Below are 21,661 nucleotides of genomic sequence, written 5' to 3'. Positions count from 1 at the left end.
AATAATTCCTCAATAGCTAAACGTCAGGGTGGCTATTTGAGGCAGGGCAGGAGTGGGTGGTGTGATCTCTGAGAATTCCAGGTATGGGGAGGAAGATGATGTCACAAGAAGCTCCTGATAAATTAATAGAGACCAAGGGTGAGGAGGGTACGGGTTTAGCAGCTCACAGTAATAACTTTTCTTTCCTCTTAGTTGTAGCTTAACCACAGTTTTTAACATCAATAATTTGTAACGGACTAATATTCAAATAATTAGCACACTTCAAAGAATTAAGTATTTTAGAATTTGTGATTTATAAAGCTCAATAAATTAAATTCCACTGTTACGTTAAAAACACAGAATTCTCTAAAATTCTTGACATTCCCTAAGTTTTCCAGGTAAAATATAAGTCCCTGAGAATTACAGATTTTCCAGAAGAATCATCACCCTGAACATATTGTCAATTGATAGAAGAAATCTCTCAGATGCCTATTAGTATTATCACCGACAGAGGCCTGCAGAAATTACTTCAAATTTGTTTGAAGAGTTCTCGGGTGTCCAGCCAGATACAATCATTGATGCCCACAATATTTTGGTGACATGGCTCGCTAGTTCACAGTGTGTACTGCAAGGCCACACACACTGATCTGTACCTACAAGCTTCCGTTGCCACCATCTGGCTGAGCTAAACGGAGTTCTCAACACTTTGATACACAGAGCACACACGATCTTGGACAATCAAAACCTATCAACGGAACTCAAACATCTGGAAACTGTGTTCCACAGGTATGGATACAGCAACAGCTAAATCCAAAGGGCCTTCTGACAACAAAGGCACAGTAGGGACCAAGATGAAGAACAAATGGAAGAAGAGAAAAAAGGCCTGGCATTTCTACTTTTTGCAGGCAACGTGTCATCCAAAATAGGGAGACTACTGAGGCAACACAGATCGATACAGTCTTCCAACCACCAGCTAAGATGCTTGTCTTACTAGGAATGCTGAAAGACAATGTCGGCACCAAGAAAGCAGGCGTACACGAAATTTCGTGCAGCTGTGACAAATTCTATATCAGCCAAATAGTTCGTATGGTGGAAGATTGATGCAAAGAACACCAACGCTTTACCCACCTATGCCAACCAAGCCAATCTGCCCTAGGAGAACATTGCATAAACACTGGACATGCAGTGAAGTATGACAAAACAAAAGTAATGGCCTTCACAAATAACTACTGGGACCGCATCTTGAAAGAGGCCATAGAAATTCGCGTAACAGACAACCTCATTAACAGGGACACTAGTTACCAACTCAGGAAGGCATGGCAACAAATACTAAGCTCTATCAAGGTGCAAGCGGACACAAGATCATTCTGCCACGGCTGCCTACTGCAATAGCCCCCCCCCCCCCCCCCCCCCAAACAAAAGCCATCGCTTTCCACGCCACTGAACATGCTGTGGCTGTTGGCGCACACCTTTGCACTTAGACCTGCAAGAGATAAATACCAGTGGCAGTGAGTGGACTGTATCAGCACTACCTGGTGATGGCAGACTGGTTATTCGCTGAAATATTATGGGCATTTGCTGATCGTATTTGGCTGGACACCCGAGAACCGTTCAATCAGCATATATACTGGGATAGCCTCAGATCACATACTTTAAATTTCTAGGCATAATGACAGTCCCTAGCCAGCATATATACACTGTAACTATTTAATATATGCTAGAGAAAATTCAGCACGAGATGTCAACCATATAAGAAAAAAGGTAGACTGCTACACACTACGAAGATGACACTTTGAGTTGCAGATAGGCACAATGAAAAGACACTTACAAATTAACTGTTAGCCACAGCTACCTTCAGGAAATGAACACACACATTCACTCACATTAGGAAGCATACCTCACACACACATCACCATCCCCATCACTGACACAAGCAAGCACACCTAATGCACACAGGACTGCTATCTCAAGCAGCTTAGACCAAAATGCAACTGTCATGCAGAACAGAGGCAGAAATATGGAGGGGACGGGGAAGGCAATGGGCACACAAATGGATGAGAATAAGGATGATGTGATAGGACAGAAGGGGCGGAAGTTGTTGGATGGAGAGTGTGAGGACAGCAGGTTACAGTAGGTTGAGGTCAGGATAATTTTGGTAACGGCTATTAAGTCGTAAGGATGACTCACATCTGTGCAGTTCAGAAAAGCTGGTGGTGGAGGGAAGGATCTACATAGCTCAGGTAGTGAAGCAGCCTTTGAAATCAAGCATATTACGTTCAGCTGCGTGTTGTGCCACAGGGTGATCTACTTTGCTCTTGGCCACAATTTGGCTGTGGGCATTTGTCCTGGTGGACAGCTGGTTAGCAGGCATACCAATGTAAAAAGATGTGCAGTGTTTGCAGCTGAGCTGGTACATGAAATGGTTGCTTTCAAAGGTGGCCAGCCGTTGATGGGGTAAGGTAAGCCTATGACAGGACTGGAATAGGAGGTGCTAGGTGGGGGACTGCACTTTGGTCTTCCACAGGAGTATGATCCCTGTGGCTAGGGTTGGGGTTGGGAGTGGCATAAGGATGGAATAGGATGTTGTGAAGGTGGGGTGGGCAACGCAACACAACTTTAGGAGGGGTGAGACAGATCTTGAGTAGAACATTCCTCATTTCAGGGCATGATGATACATAATCAAAAGCCCCGATGAAGGATGTAGCTCAGTTGTTCCTGTGCAGTGTGATACTGCGTGACAAAGGAGACACTCCTTTCTAGCTGGTTGTTGGGGGTGTGAGAGGATTGGAAGTGTGTGGAGAAATGGCATGGGAAATCTGTTTGTGGATTAGGTCTCGAGTCTAGTGCCTGTCTGTGAAGGCCTTGGTGAGATCCTTAGCACACTGGGCAAGGGAGTTCTTATCACTGCAGATATGCCGTTCCCGGGTGGCCAGGCTGTATGGGAGGGACCTTTTGGTGTGGAAGGGATGACAGCTATCAATATTCAGGTGCTGTTGGTGGTTGGTGAGTATAGTGTGGACAGAAATGTTGACAGAGCCATCAAAGAGGAGGAGTTCAGTGTCAGGAAGGTGGCATGCTGCATTGAGGAGGACCAGGTGAAGCAGATGGGAGAAAAAGTGTTGAGGTTGTGAAGGAATGAGGATGGAGTGTTGTGGCCTTGAGTCCAGGTCATGATGTCAGCAATGAACGTGAACCAGACTAGGGGTTTGGCATTTTGGCGGGCTGGAAAGGTCTCCTCTAGAAGGCCCATAAACAGGTTGGCATAAGAGAACCCCCTGGCTGTGTTTGTATACCTTCCCTTCAATGAAGAATCAGTTGTGGGTCCTGATAAAGTCATTAAAGCGTATGAGGAGAGAGGTAGTGGGTTTGTAGCCTGAAGGAAGTTGGGAAAGGTGTTGTTCAATCACAGTAAGACCATGAACATGGGGGTGTTCATGTAGAGGCAAGTGGCATCAAATGATAAATGTGGTTCCATGAAGTAAAAGGGTAGGCATGGTGGAGAATTGGTGAAGGAAGTGGTTGGTTACATGTCATCATGCCCTAAAATGAGGGACATCCTATCCAAGATACTTCCCGTCCTTCCTGAAGTAGTGTTTCATCACCCACCTAACCTCCACAACATTCTAGTCCATCCCTATGCCATTCCCAACCCAAGCCCTTGCCACAAGGATCATATGGCTGTGGAAGACTCAGGTGCAAGTCCTGCCCAATCCACCCACCCAGCTCCTCCTATTCCAGTCTTGTCACAGGCTTATCATACCCCATCAGAGGAAGGGCCACCTGTGAAAGCAACCATATCGTATACCAGCTCTGCTGCAATCATTGTACAACTTTCTGCATTGGTATGACTGCCTACCAGCTGTCCCCCAGGATGAAAGGCCACAGCCAATCTGTGGCCAAGAGCAACACTAAACACCTTGTGACACAACATGCAGATGATGATAATATGCTTGATTTCAAAGGCTGCTTCACTTCCTGAGGCATATGGATCTTCTCACCTACCATTAGCTTTGCTGAACTGTGCAGATGGGAGTATTCCTTACAACACATTCTCTGTTCCCAAAATTGTCCCGCACTCAACCAACAGTACTCACACCCTCCACCCAACAGTTTCCATCCCCTCTGTCCTATAACCTCCTTCCCACTCTCATGCCCTTGCCCTCTTTGTGTACCATCCTGTGTCAATACACCTATCCATCTTTCCCCTTCCCTGCTCCTCTCCTCTTTTACTCCTTTAGCTTGGTCAACATGAAACCTACCAATAAGGAACATTACCTACAGTTTCACGACTGCCATCCCTTTTGTTTCATACACTCCCTTCCTTACACACAAGGTATCCATGGAATCGTTCACATCGAATTTCAGTGTATATTAACATTGGAGAAACATACATTTATGAAAAACATTCAATTGTGAGTGTTGTTTTCATATTCTTGCAAACATCTGTTATTGAGAACCTACGTTAAGTTATGAGTGTTGTAGCAAATATGCATTATTAGAGTTACTGTAAATAACTAACTTATCAGGTCGCATTAGTTTTCTCTCTTGACAGCAATTCATATTATCTGCATTCATGGTAAATTAACAATATTGTTAATTTTAGTGATCATAACATGAAAAATGTGTCAGAGAAACGCCAAAATTAAGTTTTTCTGTTGTGGTAATAAATATCTTGTTCTGGCTGTAAATGGCCCCAGTTCTAAAAGGCTATTGATAATACTTGTAACATAACAGACCAATTGACTAAAAGAGAATCAGGAAACTTAGTGTAAAGTTACAACAATATTATATAAAGGATAGATTGCTACTCCCATCCTGGACTTTCCATTGTTTCATTTAAAGTTATTTTATTACTGTTCCATGAAACACTGCACTAGGTACAATGCAGCACTACTGCGTATGCTGTTCTCAGGTACAGGATGAGTAAGCTGCTATTTGTGAGCAACTCGAAAATACTCTGACCACTGTCAAATGAAAGGCAGTTTATTGGGGGTATAGGGGAGGCAAACACAAAAGAGCAGGGGTCTATTAATCATTGACAGTTCAAATGTACATCTAATGATGGTAGCTCTAACAGAAAGGGCAGAAAAGGATGGGAAGGAATGCCACGTGCACACAATGTGTATACTTCGGGGGCCTCATTCTGCATGCTGAAGAGGCTATTTTGGCAGCCACTGAGGGAAGCAACCAACTGCAGGTTGTTATGCATGTTGGGATGAATGGTGCCTGTGGTTTGGGCCCTGAAGTCATAATTGCATCATTTCATTGACTGTCAGAGAAAGTTGATAACACTAGCCTTGCTCATGGACTTTCAATTGAGCTCACAATCTGTATCTTTGTCCTCAGAGCAGATCATGGCCCCCTTGTTCTGAATTGAATGGCAGGCTTGAAATAGAGGTTGCAAAAATTCTGAAACAAGCAGGGCTGTGACTTCTTATGGTTGAGATCTTTAAGGTCCCAAAATAAAGTGCCTGTGTTTGAAGCTCTCCTAAAAGCACTGAAGTTCACATAACACTTAGTATACAAAGCTGGTTAAAACTTGAAATTTTACGGGATACATTTTTGGGGAAAATTAATCAGGTATCAAAAGAATGGGCTAATGGTAAAAGGAGGTGATGTATTTGATGCAGTAGGCAAAAATCTCAAAACCATTGAGACAGAAATTGAAGCTGCATGCAAGATTGTTTGAGAAAGACTGAGTCATACTATTGACCACCAGTTTCATAACCTGATGTGACTGAAAACTTTAGAGAAAACTTCATTTCACTTATGTGTACATTCTGCAATCATACTGATATTACTGGAGAAGACTTGACTTATTCAAAAATCAACTGGGATGATTACAGTTTAGTCAGTTGTGAACGTGGTAAGACCTCTTCTGAAACATTACTAAATTCACTATCTCAAACTATTCTAGAACATACAGTTTGAAACCCCACTCTTGATGGATCTAATGGCAGCAAATAAGCCTGAAATATTTGAGGATGCCTACATTGAAACTGATATCAGTGACCATGAGGCAATTGTACCAAAACTTATTAGCAAAGTACAGAGGGCAAATTCAACGACAGAAAAATCTGCATGTCCAACAAACTAGATAAATAAGCAGTAGTGTCAAATCTCAATGAGGACTGAAATTTTTAGCACAGGACAGGAGCATGTAGAGGAACTATCACTCAAGTTTAAAAGAATAGCTAACCATGTTCCCAGTAGGAAATTTTAGGATGGCAGGGACCCATCATGGTGAGGTCACTATAAAGTAGCTTCTGAAAAAGCAGACAACTGCATGACAAGTGTGAAACAAAGCAGATGGCTGTAGATACTGAGAGGCTGAATGAAACTCATTTGGCTGCAAAAGAGGGATGCATGAAGCCTTCCGTGACTATCATAGCAGAATACTGTCAAATGATATTTCACAAGATTCAACGTAATTCTAGTCGTATGTCAAGGTTGTTAGTGGCCCAAAGTTAGTCTCATGTCACTTATGGCTGAGACAGGAACTGAAATTGATGGCAGCAAGCAAAAGCAGAAATGTTTTCAAATGCCCATTTCCAAAAGAAAAGCCACATAAATTGCCCAAATTTATTTCTCATATCACTGAAAGATGATTGAATTAAGCATTAATGTTGTTAATGTTGAAAACTGAGGAAATCACTGAAATTGAACAAAGCTCCAGGATCCAATGGAATCCTTATCAGATTCCATATTGAATTTGAAGCTGAATTATCTCCTCTTTTAAATATAATATATTGTAGATCACTCAAATAAAAACCTGTACCCAGTAGTTGCAAGAAAGCCCATGTCACACCCACCTACTAGATGGGTAGTAAAAATGGTCTGTAAAACAGCTGTCCGATACCTTTGACATCGATTTGTTGTGGAATCTTAGAACATATTCTGAGCTCAAATGTAAAATTGTGCACTTCACAAAATGAAAAAAACTAATACCCTATGACTATAATATGAATGAGTTACTGTTGGAATCAACCTACTCATACAAATACTTGGGTGTCACACTTTGTACGACATGAGGCAGAATGATCATATAGGCTCAGTCCTGGGTAAAGCTGGTGGTAGACTTTGGTTTATTGTAGGAATAGTGGGGAAGTGGAATCATTCTACAAAGGACTTTGGTTACAAATTACTTGTCAGACCCATTATAGAATACAGCTCAAGTGTATGGGACCCATACCAGATACGGCTAACATGGGATATTGAATGTATACAGGCAAGGGCAGCACGAAAGGTCACAGATATGTTTGATTCATGGGAGAGTGTCACACGGATACTGAAGGAACTGAACTGACAGACTCTCGAAGACAGATGTAAACTTTGGTGAGAAAATCTATTAATGAAGTTTCAAGAACTGGCTTTAAAAGATGATGCTAGGGATATAGTACATCCAACTATGTATCGCCCACATAAGGATTGTGAGGATAAGATTAGAATAATTACTGTGTGCACAGAGGCATTCAAATGATCATTCTTTCCGGGCTCCATGCATGAATAGAATGGGAAGAAGCTCTAATAACTGGTACAATGTGAAATACCCTCCACTATGCACTTCACAGTTGTTTGCAGAATACAGATGTGCACTCATGCTCATAAATTAAGGATAATTGCAGAATGTGGTGCCACACAACTTGACACTATACAAAACTGGCGCTAATAGCATAGGCACATAGGGAACACACATGACATATATCTGTAAGTCCACGGTATTGGTGGTAAGTTGAGAAAATTGTCCCGAAACACATGTGCTACAAAACGCCACTGTCTCCTGTGCATGTACCCTGACATCAATATGGGATATTATCAACATGCACACATACACAAGTCGCACAATGGGCTGGTATTCTCTGGATCAGGTGGTCAAGCAGCTGCTGAGGTATAGCCTCCCATTGTTGCACCAGTGCCTGTCGGAGTTCCTGAAGTGTCCCAGGGGTTTGAAGACTGAGAGCATCCCAGATGTGCTTGATGAGGTTTAGGTCTGGAGAACAGTCAGGCCACTCCATTCACCTTATATCTTCTGTTTCAAGGTACTCCATCACGATGGCAGCTCGGTGGGGCTGTGCATTATCATCCATCAGGAGGAAGGTGGGACACACTGCATCCCTGAAAAGGCAAACTTACTGGTGCAAAATGACGTCCCAATACACCTGACCTCTTACAGTTCCTCTGTCAAAGACATGCATGGGTGTACATGCACCAATCATGATCCCACCCTACACCATCAAACCATGACCTCCATAGAGGTCCCTTTCGAGGACATTAAGGGGTTGGTATATGGTTCCTGGTTCACACCAGATGAAAACTCAGTGAGAATCACTCTTCAGACTATACCTGGACTTGTCCGTGAACATAACCTGGGACCACTGTTCCAATGACCATGTATTGTGTTCTTGACACCAGGCTTTACGGGCTCTCCTGTGACCAGGGTTCAGCGGAATGCACCTTGCAGGTCTCAATGTGAATAAACCATGTCTGTTCAGTCATCTGTAGACTGTGTGTCTGGAGACAACTGTTCCAGTGGCTGCGGTACGGTCCTGAGCAAGGATACCTGCAGTGCTACGTGGCTGTCTGCGGGCACTGATGGTGAGATATCGGTCCTCTTGTGGTGTTGTACACTGTGGACATCCCGAACAGTAGTGCCTGGACACGTTTCCTGTCTGCTGGAATCGTTGCCATAATCTTGAGATCACACTCTGTGGCACGCGGAGGGCTTGTGCTACGACCTGCTGTGTTTGACCAGCCTCCAGTCACCCTATTATTTTACCCCTCATAACGTCATCAATATATGTTCTTTGACCCATTTTCAACACACTGTCACCATCAGCACATCTGAAAACGTCTGCACACTTATTCGCTGCATTGTACTCTGACGTGCACCAACACACCTCTGCATATGTGGACAGCTGCCAGCACCAACATGCGATGACCACAGGTCAAATGCACCACATGGTCATACCTCGAGGTGATTTAAATCTGCAAACCACCCACCAGAGCATTGTTTCACCATGTATCAGCATTATCCTTAATTTATGAGCATGAGTTTAGATGTAGATGCAGATGTATCTCAAACAGAATGACCTCCTCCATGCCAACCAGCATGGTTTATGAAACATCTATCTTGTGAAACTCTACTCACATTTTTCTAAAATGACATTCTCAAATCTTTGAATCAAGGCAGTCAGGAAGATTCAGTATTTCTCCATTTCCATAAAGCATTTGACTCAGTAGCCACATCTACACTTATTATCAGAAGTATATCGTATCACCTATCAAACAAAATGTGTGACTGGGCTGAGGATTATTTTGTAAGGAAGATACAGCAAGTTTTCTTGGATCGAGAGTCATCAACAGATGTAGAAGTAACTTTGGGTGTGTGCCAGGGAAGTGTGTTGGGACCCTTGCTGTTCATATTGTATATTAATGGCCTTGCAAGCAATTTTAATAGTAAGCTCAAACTTTTTCCAGAAGATTCAATTATCATCATGATACAATTATCATATCAGGGTGTACGCGTGGACAAGGAAAAAAAAATCCCAGATTATTCCTGGTTAACAAATAACATATTTGCCATGTTAAGTGACAGTATACTTTCCTACGGAGCCATAAAACTTATCAGTCCTTTGAATGATCAACATTTTATAATGTGCAGTAACATGTGCACTGCATATCTTCATATTACAAAAGTATAAATTTGAATTCCACCAAACACAGTGAGTTAGTATCCGAAGCATTGAAATCAAGACTGTGATGCCCTTTTGTAAGCCAATCATAGCGTACATCATGTGACATTGCCAACTGATGACAGCAGATATTTAGAGCATAGAACATGTGTTGTAGTCAGCCAACACCGACATCGCTGTTACGTGGCACAAACACACAAATAGGAAAAGTTAATGGATTAAATTATTATACGTAGTGTAGCTACAAGAAAAGCTAAGCTTTCACATATAATATTGATCTCAAAGATCATTAAGCTACAAGAGAGGCTAAGCTCTCACATGTAATACTGGCCTTTTTTGCATGTGTTACACTTTAAGACACATCACACGAATGTGCCAGTAAAATTTAAAATAATGACATAAATGTCTGGTCTTCTGGGCTTAAAATTCTTCTACGTGGCTGGTCCTCAAAGTGTTAAATTTTAAACAACAGTCAAATGCTCTGTGCTTTAAGAACTTCCATCACACGTTCTCATGTGTAACATAATTCATCTTGCATAAAAGAAAATTTACTTTGAAAATAATGCTTGTCAAACCATCATTAGCAATATTTTCCTGAGAGCTGTTAAAAATAGGTTCACTACAGCAGCTGGCAGAGAGCTCCAGAAAACAGGCATTTACTGAGTGTGCGCAGCTATAGCTCCAGAAAACAGGCATTTACTGAGTGTGCGCAGCTATGATGGCCTAGGAAGCCTGTATGTTCATATGTACATAGAATTAAGAGGTGTTACATTATGTTATAAAAGAAACAGGACATCAGAGGATACTCCACGAGCATCAGTATTTTGTAAACCATACCAAAATGCATAATTCGGCTTGAACAGGACATTCATATGTCCAGATTCAAAATGAAGTAGGGCACAAACTGATATTAAGTTTTTCAGTGTGGTTCCTGTGATGTAGATTTTCTTGGAGTACCAGTACTGTACTATCTCATGTTTGGCTTCTTTATTATGACATAATGCCATACATGGCAGAAGATGAAAATGTGCACATGAAATTCAGCCTATACTGTGGAATGAAATGCTTTGTTCTGAGTAAATTGACTGCCTCAGTGTAAATGATTAATAAAAGCCACATTTGTTTGCCAAAAAATAGCTCCATTGTTCTGCAAGGTAATTAATGCTTGACTGCCAAAAACGTGCAAATAAAAATCAGAAAACTGAAAGTAATAATATATTTTAGTTTTTTGTAATTATGTGAATGTATTTTAATTCACTTGATAGGTCCCAGCCACAGAAATCCATTTTGTATGCATCTGACATGGCAGCTATAAACAAAGAGTAAACAGTGCATCTGACATGGCAGCTGTAAACAAAGAGTAAACAGCAAAATTACTAAACGTAAACACTAGTCATGTGGAAACTACCGCCCTACCCACTGCAACTCACAGGTCATGTGGAGACTACTGCCCTACCCACTACAACTCAAGACTGCTCTCCGCATGTGTGAATCTGGCTGGTTGCGCAGGCCAGAAAAATTTTTCTAGTTAGCATCCGGATTCACATAGCCAAAAGTGGGAGATGGTACTACTGATACATGGCAACTGTGGCACATGAGCCCGCTGGCAGCTGCTCACATGAACCAAATTTATACAGTTGTGTTGTCACACTCATCAGAAGCAGTTGTTGTTACAAAGTATAGCACAGTCTTCATCCTACGGATACACCCTATATAATATAGTACTGTCTGAAAGATGGTAAACAAAAATTCTGTCAGATCTTGATAAGATTTTAAGGTGGAGTAAAGATTGGCCACTTTCTTTAAATGATCAGAAATGTAAAACTGTATATTTCACAAAACAAAAAAGTAATAGGACAGTGAGTCAGAGCAGAAATCAGTTAACTCATACAAATATTAGGATGTAACACTTTGTAGGGATATGAAATGGAGTGATCACATGAGCACAGTCATAGGCAAAGCAGGTTGCAGACTTCAGTTTATTGGCCAAATACTAGGGAAATGCGACTAATCTACAAATTGGATTGCTTATAAATAACTCATGTGACCCAGCCTTGAATATTCCTCACGTTTGTGGGATTTGTCCAAATACGACTAACAGGGGATATTCAATTTATACAGAGAAGGGCAACACAAATGATCACAGGTTTGTTTGATTCATGGGAGAGAGTTACAAAGATGAAGAAGCTGATCTGGCAGACTCTTAAAGATGGATGTAAACTATCCTTCCGGAAAACAAGAACTTCTGCTTCATGACTCGACACAATGCACTGCTGATATTTAATTCAGCTCTTAACCACAGGAGCTTTGGCAGCACAGTCATTGCCCACAGCGCATGCACGAACGGTCTTTCTGTGGCTCTCAGCAGGGGGCACTAGGAGTACCACTTTCCTCCAACTGTGAGCATCGTCCTGCCCATGTGTATTGCTTACTACCGGCCCTATAAATTTTTACGCCGCTATCTGATTATCATCATTTGTACCATGCACCAGTGACAGCAGCAATTACCACCACCTGATGATGTCATGAAATTGCATCAATGAAGCAGCAATCCCCAGAAATGTATTTGCAACAGATTCAATGGGAAAGCTTGAAAAGTCATATCCTTAGAAAGTCTACTTAAAAAGTTTCAAGAACTATGATGCCTCTAGTAACATACTACAACCATAGGGACTGTGAGGAAAAGATTAGATTAATTACAGCATGCATGGATGGATTGAAACAGTCATTCTCCCCATGCTAATATATGAATGGAATGGGAAAAGACCATAGGAACTGGTACAATGGGAAGTACCATCTGCCATGCACTTCACAGTGGTTTGCAGAGTATAGATGTAGTATAGATGTATATGTAGATTTCCTCAACACATACATCAACAGCCTTTCCTAAACTTATATATCACATCTACTCCAGAGATCTTCAGGTCTTGTCCGCAAATAAATCTCCCAGACAGTAACCTTCTAGTGCTCTGACAAACGGAGCTCTTACTTCTGAAAACTTAGAATCACCCCACATCACAATGGCTTTGAATATTCTTTATACATTACTCTACCAATAGACATGACCTTCACAATCCAAGCCCTGAAGTGAGATCAAGTCTTTCTGATATCCTCATCATACAATTATCCCTATTGCATTGGTCATACTTGGCCCCATGCACCCACCCACTAAAGATCACAAAAGCCCCATCACTGGTAAATTGTACAACATCTAAGTCGATGCCATACATGAAATCATGTATATTGTTTACCAAGTAACATGTGTTCACTGCACATCATTTTTATAAGAATGATGACTGTTAAACTGGGTGAGTGCCTGAATGGGCATAGACAAACTCTATGTCTCAGGCACCTGCTTGCCATATGCTGAATCTGACCCAAGGCATCTAAGTACCTGCTACATCACAAGAACTATTTGGATTTTCCCAGTCGATACTACTTTTCCCTAAAAAACAGGGAAGGATAACTTGGTTTCAAATCTGTTCATGCAATCCATAATTTTCTTGTCGCTAATTTCTGTTAACACAAAATACCCCACTCCTTTTTATTATATTTTACATTTATTCACATACTTGATTACTCTCCTTACTTCTTTTTACTATCTTCATCTCTCCTTCTCCCTTTCTATTTGCCCCACCGCCAGTTTTGTTTTCCTGTTAATTCTTAATCGTATTATTAATTTCACTTTTCATTTCTATTTCTCTATCCATATTTACTTCTCATTTTGTCCTTCTTTCTTCTCTGGACTGCGGACAGCAAAATGCTCTTTGATATCCTATTTTCTCTGACACGACCCCCTTCATATTTGTTTTCCCTCGCCCACTCAACAGGTAGTGCACAATAAGCCTATAAAAAGTTTTACTATTTTTAATGCAAGCATGCAAGCAGAGTCCAATAACTCACTGATATAAAGCTGGCAGGTCTGTTGTACATTAGGCTATTGTCTAGGTCCATGTCAAGCACATCAAGGGAAACACGGCGGCCTTTGGGAACTGTAATTTCATACTGACATGACTGAAATCGATCCCTTGCATTTGGGTATCCAGGACTTGTTACTTCACCTTCTGGCCCTGTTAGCTCTTGGACACATCCTGCAGAAAGAACCAAATACATGAGTATGTAGATTAGAAAATGCACGACATAGCACAGCACATAAATATGATTTCTTTATGAATTATTGTACGGAATTATAGGTTTTGTAATAAGTAATTCCCAGCAAAAATCAGTGTTTCACATGCAGCTGTTATTCTGTAATTTCACCTCTGGCAGTAGTTCAAATGAATTTTGACACATTTATTCAGCCCAGTACCCACTGACAAGAAAACAGGCCATTGTGCATCACAATATCAGCTTACAAAAAATTGATAATACTAAGTTTCATGAGTGGTTTAAAACAATGAGGTTATGTTACTAACATACAACTTGTCATACAGGTTTAAAATTCAAATCTCTTTGTTTACTGACAGGAGTAGCACAGTGACAATGAATGATGCAAAATGTTCTGAAAGAAGGCATTTTCCTGTATTCACAGGGTGTATACGTGGACAAGGAAAAAAAATTCCCGGTTAAAAATACACTTTCTCCCGGGTGAAAATACACTTTTTCCATGTTAAGTGACAGTATACTCTTCCTCGGCACTGTAAAACTCATCAATCCTTTGAATGTTTATGGTTTTATATCCCGACGTAGAATTTCCTGGCACTTTAGAGAACTAAACTCAGGGGGAAAAAAACACGTTTTGAAAGACCTTTGATGTGCAGCAACATGTACGCTGCATACTTTCGTATTACAAAGGTATAAATTTGAATTCCACCAAACACTGCATGTCACTTTCCAAAGCATTGAAATCGAGATTGTGATGCGCTTTTGTAGGCCAGTCATAGCTCATGTCACATGATCTCGCCAGCTGATGACAGCATAGTACACGTGATGTAGTCAGCCAATAGCAAGATCACTCTTAAGTAGTGCGAACACACAAGTAAGGAAAGATAATGGTTTAAATTAATATACATAGCATTCACATACAATATTGGTCTCGAAGCTTAATAAGCTGGAAGAGAACCTAAACCCCCACATATACTGTTGATCTTTTTGCGCATGTTACACTTTAGGATACATAACACAAATGTGCCAGTAAAATTTTTAATAACGACGTAAATGTCTGATCTTCTGGGCTCGAAATTCTTCTAAATGGTCGCCCTCAAAGAATTGATTTTTAAATGAGAGTCAAACGCTTTGTGATTTAAGAAATTCATCGTACATTCTCTCACATAGTTCATCTTGCGTAAGAGGAAATCTGCTTTGAATGTAACGCTTTTCAAACCACCATTCGCAATATTTTCCTGTGACCTGTTAGAAATAGTTTTGTTTCAGCAGTTGCAACAGAGTGCCAGATAACACATGTCACCGCACTTGCACAGCTATGATGACTAAGGAAGTCCCTATGTTAGTACGTGTAAAACTTTAAAATATCTTACATTATGTTATAAAAGAAACAAGACAAAAGAGGCTACTTCAAGAGCGTCGGAATTTCATGAACCATACCAAAATTCATAATTCGGCTTAAAATGCACATTCGTATGTAAATTTTCTTGTAGTACCAGTACTGTATTATCTCATGTTTGGTTCTTTATTATGGCATAATGCCATACGTGCACTTGAATTGCAGCGAACAGTTGAAACTAGCCAATAGTGTGAAATTAAACACTTCGTTTCAAATAAATTCACTGCCTCAGCAGAAAAGCTTAATGAAAGCCTAATCTCTTTAGCAAACCGGCAAAAATAACTTCATTGTTCTATAAGGCGATTAATGCTTGACTGTCAGAAAGGTGGAAATAAAATCTAAAACTAATAACATAGTTTAGCCTTCCATAATTATGTGAACGTATTTAATTCATTTGATAGCTCCTGGCCACAAAAATCCGTTTTGTTAACATTTAACATGAGAGCAATAAACAAAGAGGAAACAACAAAATCACTTAACATTAACACAGGTCGCGTGGAGACAACCCACCCAGTTGTGCCTCCAAGAGCAGCAATAAAAGCTGCAGCAGGAACAAATGCAAGAACTGCTCAACAGAATGTAGAATCGCCCCGTACTCACATCACACCGATAGCAAGCTAGGTGCTGGCAGAGAATCTTTCTTCCCTGTCACCCCCTATGCTGTTCACCAATTTCAACAAGGCTACAGAAAGATGGTAAAACGTCCTGCACCAGTTCTTGCTGCACTGCCTGGTAAGGCATGTCATCAAACCAGCTGATAAAGTTGCCTTGTTATTGTCCAGCAGTGAGAGATTATACAAAATCATACAGAATTTGAACCCCTTTACCAGCCCTGAGAAACTTATCTTTGATGAAATTTGTCAGTTGCTCATGCAGTATTGTGGTCATCAAATCCATGTGGTGGTGGCATGGTTACAGATTAACCACAAGCACCCTCAGTAGTCGTAGATTGCTGACCTGCAAGGTCTCTTGCACAGGTGTTAGTTTGGGTGTTCCCAATGTGCTACCTTATATGCAGATTCACTAATTAGGGACATGAATGTCTGGTTAACACACGACCCAGAGGTTCAAAATATGGCACTAGCCCTCTCTGACTCTTCTTTTGCCAAAGTCGCTGGGATTTCTGACTCACATGAACTTCTGGCAGCAGCAAGCAAGGTACTCTCTCAACAATGGTAGCTGGTTCAATCAGAAGAGCATGGTAAAAAACACCAGGTGCCCAATGGGATGATCCAGATAGCCCTGCTTACCATTGAACCACCATGCGTTGGTGTCATTGATGATCCAACTGCTGTCATAATGGCTCTATCTGGATATGTGTACATCGGGCTCAGTATTTACGCATCAATTGAAGCATAGTAATCCGCTCACAAAAAAAAAAAGTTCTTTCCATCAATCTTCATCTGGACCTGCCTCTGCTCAATATGCAAGCTAGTGGCCCTTCTCTGATTATCATCTGGCACATGTTAAACAGGACTGCCCACATGTAGAGGTCAGGTGTGGCTGCAAAAAAACCCATTTGGCAACTGTTTTGTGACTCAAGGCAAGTCACTGGACAGTTGTCAGAGACCCAGAGTTTCCCTGGACTCTGAGCTGCCTCCGATGCCCTGCAAGCATTGCCCCAGCATATTCTGCTGTAATTAACAGTGGATGAGTGATTGACTGACTTTCAGGTTGACACGAGAGTGATGGTCAGGTTAATTAACTTTGATAAGTACAGACTTTTGGGCTGCCATGTGTTGCAACAGCCACTATTCATTTGAGTAGGAAATTCTCCACCTCTGTGCATTATAAGAATGTGGAACAGTAAATTATGTTGGTATTGGAAAATTCATCACCGTTGGTACCAAATGTTTGAGCAACATGCCTTTTCTGTTTTGAGCTGCCAGACGGTTGATAAAGCACATTTAGTTTCTCAATCAGCCCCTTTAAAGATCTGGATTCCCTACTATGGTCATATGTGCAGCTGTTTGAGAATACCTTGGGATGTGCCAAAAATTTCAAGGTACTTATCTCCCAGCGATACCTAAATTTTGCCATCCACACCCCATTCCCTTCTTAATCCATGTCAAGACCAAGGCTGAGTTACAGCATTGATAGAAAAATTTGGAAATTTGTGGTAAGGTCTTATGGGACCGCACTGCTGAGGTCATCAGTCCCTAAGCTTATGTACTACTTAATCTAACTTACACTAAGGACAACACACACACACCCACGTCCGAGGGAAGACTTGAACCTCCAACGGGGGCACTGATAGAACGTTGGTGTTGTTTGTCATATTTTGCAGAGTAGGCCACCCATTTCATAGAGATTCAGGAAGCAGATTGTGCTCTGCACCTTTGCAGTGATTTTAAATGGACAGTCAACGCGAAAAGTGTTGTGGATTAATACCCAATTCTGTGGCTGGAAGAGTTGTTGGAAATGCTATTTTTCACATGTCACCTTGCACGACACATACCTGCTGTAGCTTTGGACACAGCTTCTTGGAGTTTCTTGTTGTTCAAGATGCCCTTTGGGCTTCACCATTTTAATTGCTTGTGTTTTGGAATCTTGTTGGCATTGGAAATTTGTCAACAATATTTTGAGTAACTGACTGTGGGCATTTCCTGTTGTGTAAACTACATTGATGACATCTGGGTAATGCACTATACATGAGAGAAGCATTTGTGAAATCTGCTGGCAGTTTTCCAACACTTAATGGAAAATGGCCCTCGTTAAAAGCTTGAAAAATATAGTTTTTTCTCCCCAAAGGTGAGAATCTTGAGATATGTGCTTAGCAAAGATGGCCTTATCCCTAAGGATGAGCATGTCATAGAAATTGGCAACCCGCCAGTGCCCAAGAACCTGAAGTAGGTTCCAGTTCTTTTTGAGTAAGATCTTTTAGTGTGCAATGTTCATTCCCCAGGCGATGCATATCTGCCAGCTTCGCCAAAAGGACATCAAGTTCATGTGGTCTGGGGACTCACTTCTGAGTCTCTGAAACAGTATCTGTGCTCTGCTCTCTGTTTGTCTTCCTTTATGCTGGGTAAACCATTAACCCTGGCCACCGATGTCTCCCAGTATGTATTGGTTCAGTTCTGTCCAATCAGAACCCAGGTGGCACTGAGCAGCCCATTGCTTATGCATTGAAGACACTTTCCAGGGCGCAACATAGGTGGAAAAGGAGGTGCTGGCTATCATTCACAGCATTAAAAGCTTTCATGTTTTCTTCTTCCTACTCACCACTGACCACAAGACCCTGGTTTCCTTCTTCTGCCCTCACTCTAAGCTACTGGACTGGACTGCTGACCAGTTACAGAGGTGGTCCTTTTTCTCAGTAATTAAAGTTATGCCATTTGCTACTGGTCCAAAACCCAGTGTGCTATTGTGGATGTGTTAATGCAGTTGCTGGCCAGTCCCAATCCGAAGTTCGATTGACAGGAGGCTCTAGTTTCTGTTTTGCACAATAAATGGCAGCAGATATTGCTGGAATTTGCTTTAACAGAACTAGATGTTGTGGCCACATGGCCGCCAACCTGCCTTTCTGGCAAAATGTTTCAGCTGTCCGAATGCATTTGTCCAGAATACTTCTTCAGCAGATCTGGTGAAGCATATGTTTTTTTCTGCTGCAGGGTTGGGTCAACATTATCCACAGGGTCTTAATGCTTGCCACTGTGGAGGAAAAATATTGAGTGATCATCCCTCCAGCATCGCATTCTTGCAAACTCCAGTTGCTGCAAGTGTTGCACAGGGGTATGTCACACTTGAAGGCTAGGGCATGGTCTCATGTCTAGTAGCTGGCAATTGATCATGATATAGAATTCCTGTGCAGGCTGGGCATGGCCTGTAGTCAGAATTAGGCTGTGCTGTTTTCCTCTTGCAGGGTGTATACGTGGACAAGGAAAAAAAATTCCCGGATTTTTCCCCGAATTCCCGCTTAAAAATACACTTTCTCCCTGGTGAAAACACGCTTTTTCTGTGTTAAGTGACAGTATATTTTCCCTTATCAATCCTTTAAATGGTTATGGTCTTATACACAGGCGTAGAATTTCTCGGCACTTTAGAAAACAAAAATCAGGGAAAAAGACACGTTTTTGAAATATCTTTGATGTGCAGCAACCTGTATGCTGCGTATTTTCGTATTACGAAAATATACATTGGAATTCCACCAAACACCGCATGTTACTTTCCGAATCACTGAACTCGTTGCGATGCGCTTTTGTTAGCCAGTCATAGCTCATGTCAAGTGATCTCGCCAGCTGATGACAGCGGATATTCAGAGGATAGGACACGTGATGTAGTCAGCCAGCAGCAACATCACTGTTACGTAGCACGAACACACAAACAGGGAAAGTTAATAGTTTAAATTAATATACATAGTGTTGCTACAAGAAAAACAAAGCCTTCACATATAATATTGACCTCAAGCTGCAAGTGAAGCTAAAGTTTCGCATATAATGTTGATCTTTTTTGCCCGTACTATGGTACACTTTAAGAAGTATCACACAAAAGTGCCAGTAAAATTTTTAGTAATGAAATAAATGTCTGATCTTCAGGGCTCGAAATTCTTCTAAATAGCTCATCATCAACAAATTTATTTTTAAATTGCTCGTCATCAAAGAGTTGATTTTTAAATGAGAGTCAAATGCTCTGAGATACATGGTACATTCTTGCACATAGTTCAACTTATGTAAAAGGATATTTACTTTGAAAGTAAAGCTTTTCAAACCACTATTAACAATATTTTGCCGCGACCTGTTAGAAATAGGTTCGTTTCAGCAGATGCCAGAGAGCGCAGATCACAAGCAACATGCGCAGCTACCATGACATAGGAAGCCCATATGTATGTACGTGTAAAACATTGGAAGATCATACATTATGTCATAAAAGAAACAAGACATCAGAGGATACTCCAAGAGCATCGGAATTTCGTGAACCATATTAAAATGTGCAGATTTAACATGCATACTTAAAGTGCACATTCGTATGTCCAGATTGCCAATGAAGTAGACCTCGACTTGATACTAAGCTTTTCAGTGTGGTTTTCGGGATGTAAATTTTCTTGGAGCACCAGTACTGTATTATATCATGTTTGGTTCTCTACTATGGCATAATGCAATACGTGCTAGAAAACGGAAACGTGCACTTGAAATGCAGTGAACAGTTGAAACTAGCCAGTACTGTGGAATTCAACATTTTGTTTTAAATACATTGACTGCCTCTGCGGAAAAGGTTAATAAAAGTCAAATTTCTTTAGCAAACAGAAAAAAATAACTTCATTGTTCCGCAAGGTGATTAATGCTTGACTGTCAGAAACGTAGAAATAAAATAAAATCTGAAACTAATGATGTATTTTAGCCTTCCGTAATTATGTGAATGTATTTTAATTCACTTGATAGCTACTGGCCACAGATATCTGTTTTGTTTTCATTTGATGTGAGAGTAAACATAGGGGAAACCAAAATCACTAAATGTAAACACGGGTCACGTGGAGACTACCCACTAGACTGCTCTGCACATCAGCCCCGGATCTACAATATTTGCGAACCGGGTCAGTACTAAAAAAAAAATCGAATTTTCAAAAATATGTTCATCTTGTAGTGCATATCTTTCTGAAAAGTCACTGTATTTCACTCTGTGAAATTGAAAAATGTATATTTTGGAATGGATGCCATCAAACTATATTCAGGACAGTGGAAATTGAAATGTCCTGTGGTGCCTCTCCTGCTCACAGTCAGCTGATAAAAAAACACCTCGCAGTTAATAGCACATGGGATTATTTGTAATCGGTAGAACAAGAACTCCTCTGAAAATTTGCACTCTTTACTGCCTATTAGATAACAATTTGCTGTTTTGTGTGACATAAAATTAAATATAGGATACATAAAACATATAAAGACAAGAGATAAGCAAGAAAGTATACATTACTTCAATCCTTAGTTCCTAGCATTTTTTTCCCTGAATGTTGCTACAGCTTTAGATGGCGTACCTTCCTTTCTGCGAAAGAATCTATTACCTCATCAAAGTTTGTCAAATGTTTTGCTACATGAAAAATCAAAATGTCTTTACCTAATACTGAAAAAGCTGTTAATACAAATACCCAGGCTGGTGTGGTTTCTCGATCTGATTATGTCTATTTTGTCACAGTCTGCTGGATAAAACAAAATAGGCCTTTCTAATATTGCAGCAGTTTTGTAACACACACCAAATAAATGAGACTCTTTCGGCACAAATGTTCATTGTTATAACATGACAGAATATAATTCACTTAGTACCAATATCAAATGCCTATTAGGCCTACTACAAGCAAAAAGCTTTATGTTCATCAGCTTCTCAAGCAAGAGTTCGAAAAGTATTAAAACGAAATTTTAATATAAATTTAGAATTGTCTTATTCTTCCATAATTTGTGTGACGTCCCCGTTTCTTCTCCTTCCTCATTCTAAAGTAATCTCGTCATCACCAATTCTGTAGCTATTCCTGCCATTGTCAAAATTTGTTCGCCGATTA

The 21,661-nt window shown here is 40.8% G+C and overlaps 1 protein-coding gene across 1 annotated transcript in view; it reads right to left on the bottom strand.

Annotated features, from left to right (window-relative positions):
* LOC124545739 (cubilin-like) overlaps nt 1-21,661 on the bottom strand; it is a 718,402-nt gene that overhangs the window by 245,246 nt on the left and 451,495 nt on the right. The window contains exon 45 of the mRNA XM_047124681.1: nt 13,575-13,762. Coding sequence (XP_046980637.1) covers nt 13,575-13,762 — 188 coding nt within the window. The remainder of the gene's footprint in view (nt 1-13,574; nt 13,763-21,661) is intronic.

The sequence above is a fragment of the Schistocerca americana genome, chromosome 8 (assembly GCF_021461395.2).
Source record: "Schistocerca americana isolate TAMUIC-IGC-003095 chromosome 8, iqSchAmer2.1, whole genome shotgun sequence".
NCBI lineage: Eukaryota > Metazoa > Arthropoda > Insecta > Orthoptera > Acrididae > Schistocerca > Schistocerca americana.
This window is presented reverse-complemented; position numbering and strand designations above follow the sequence as displayed.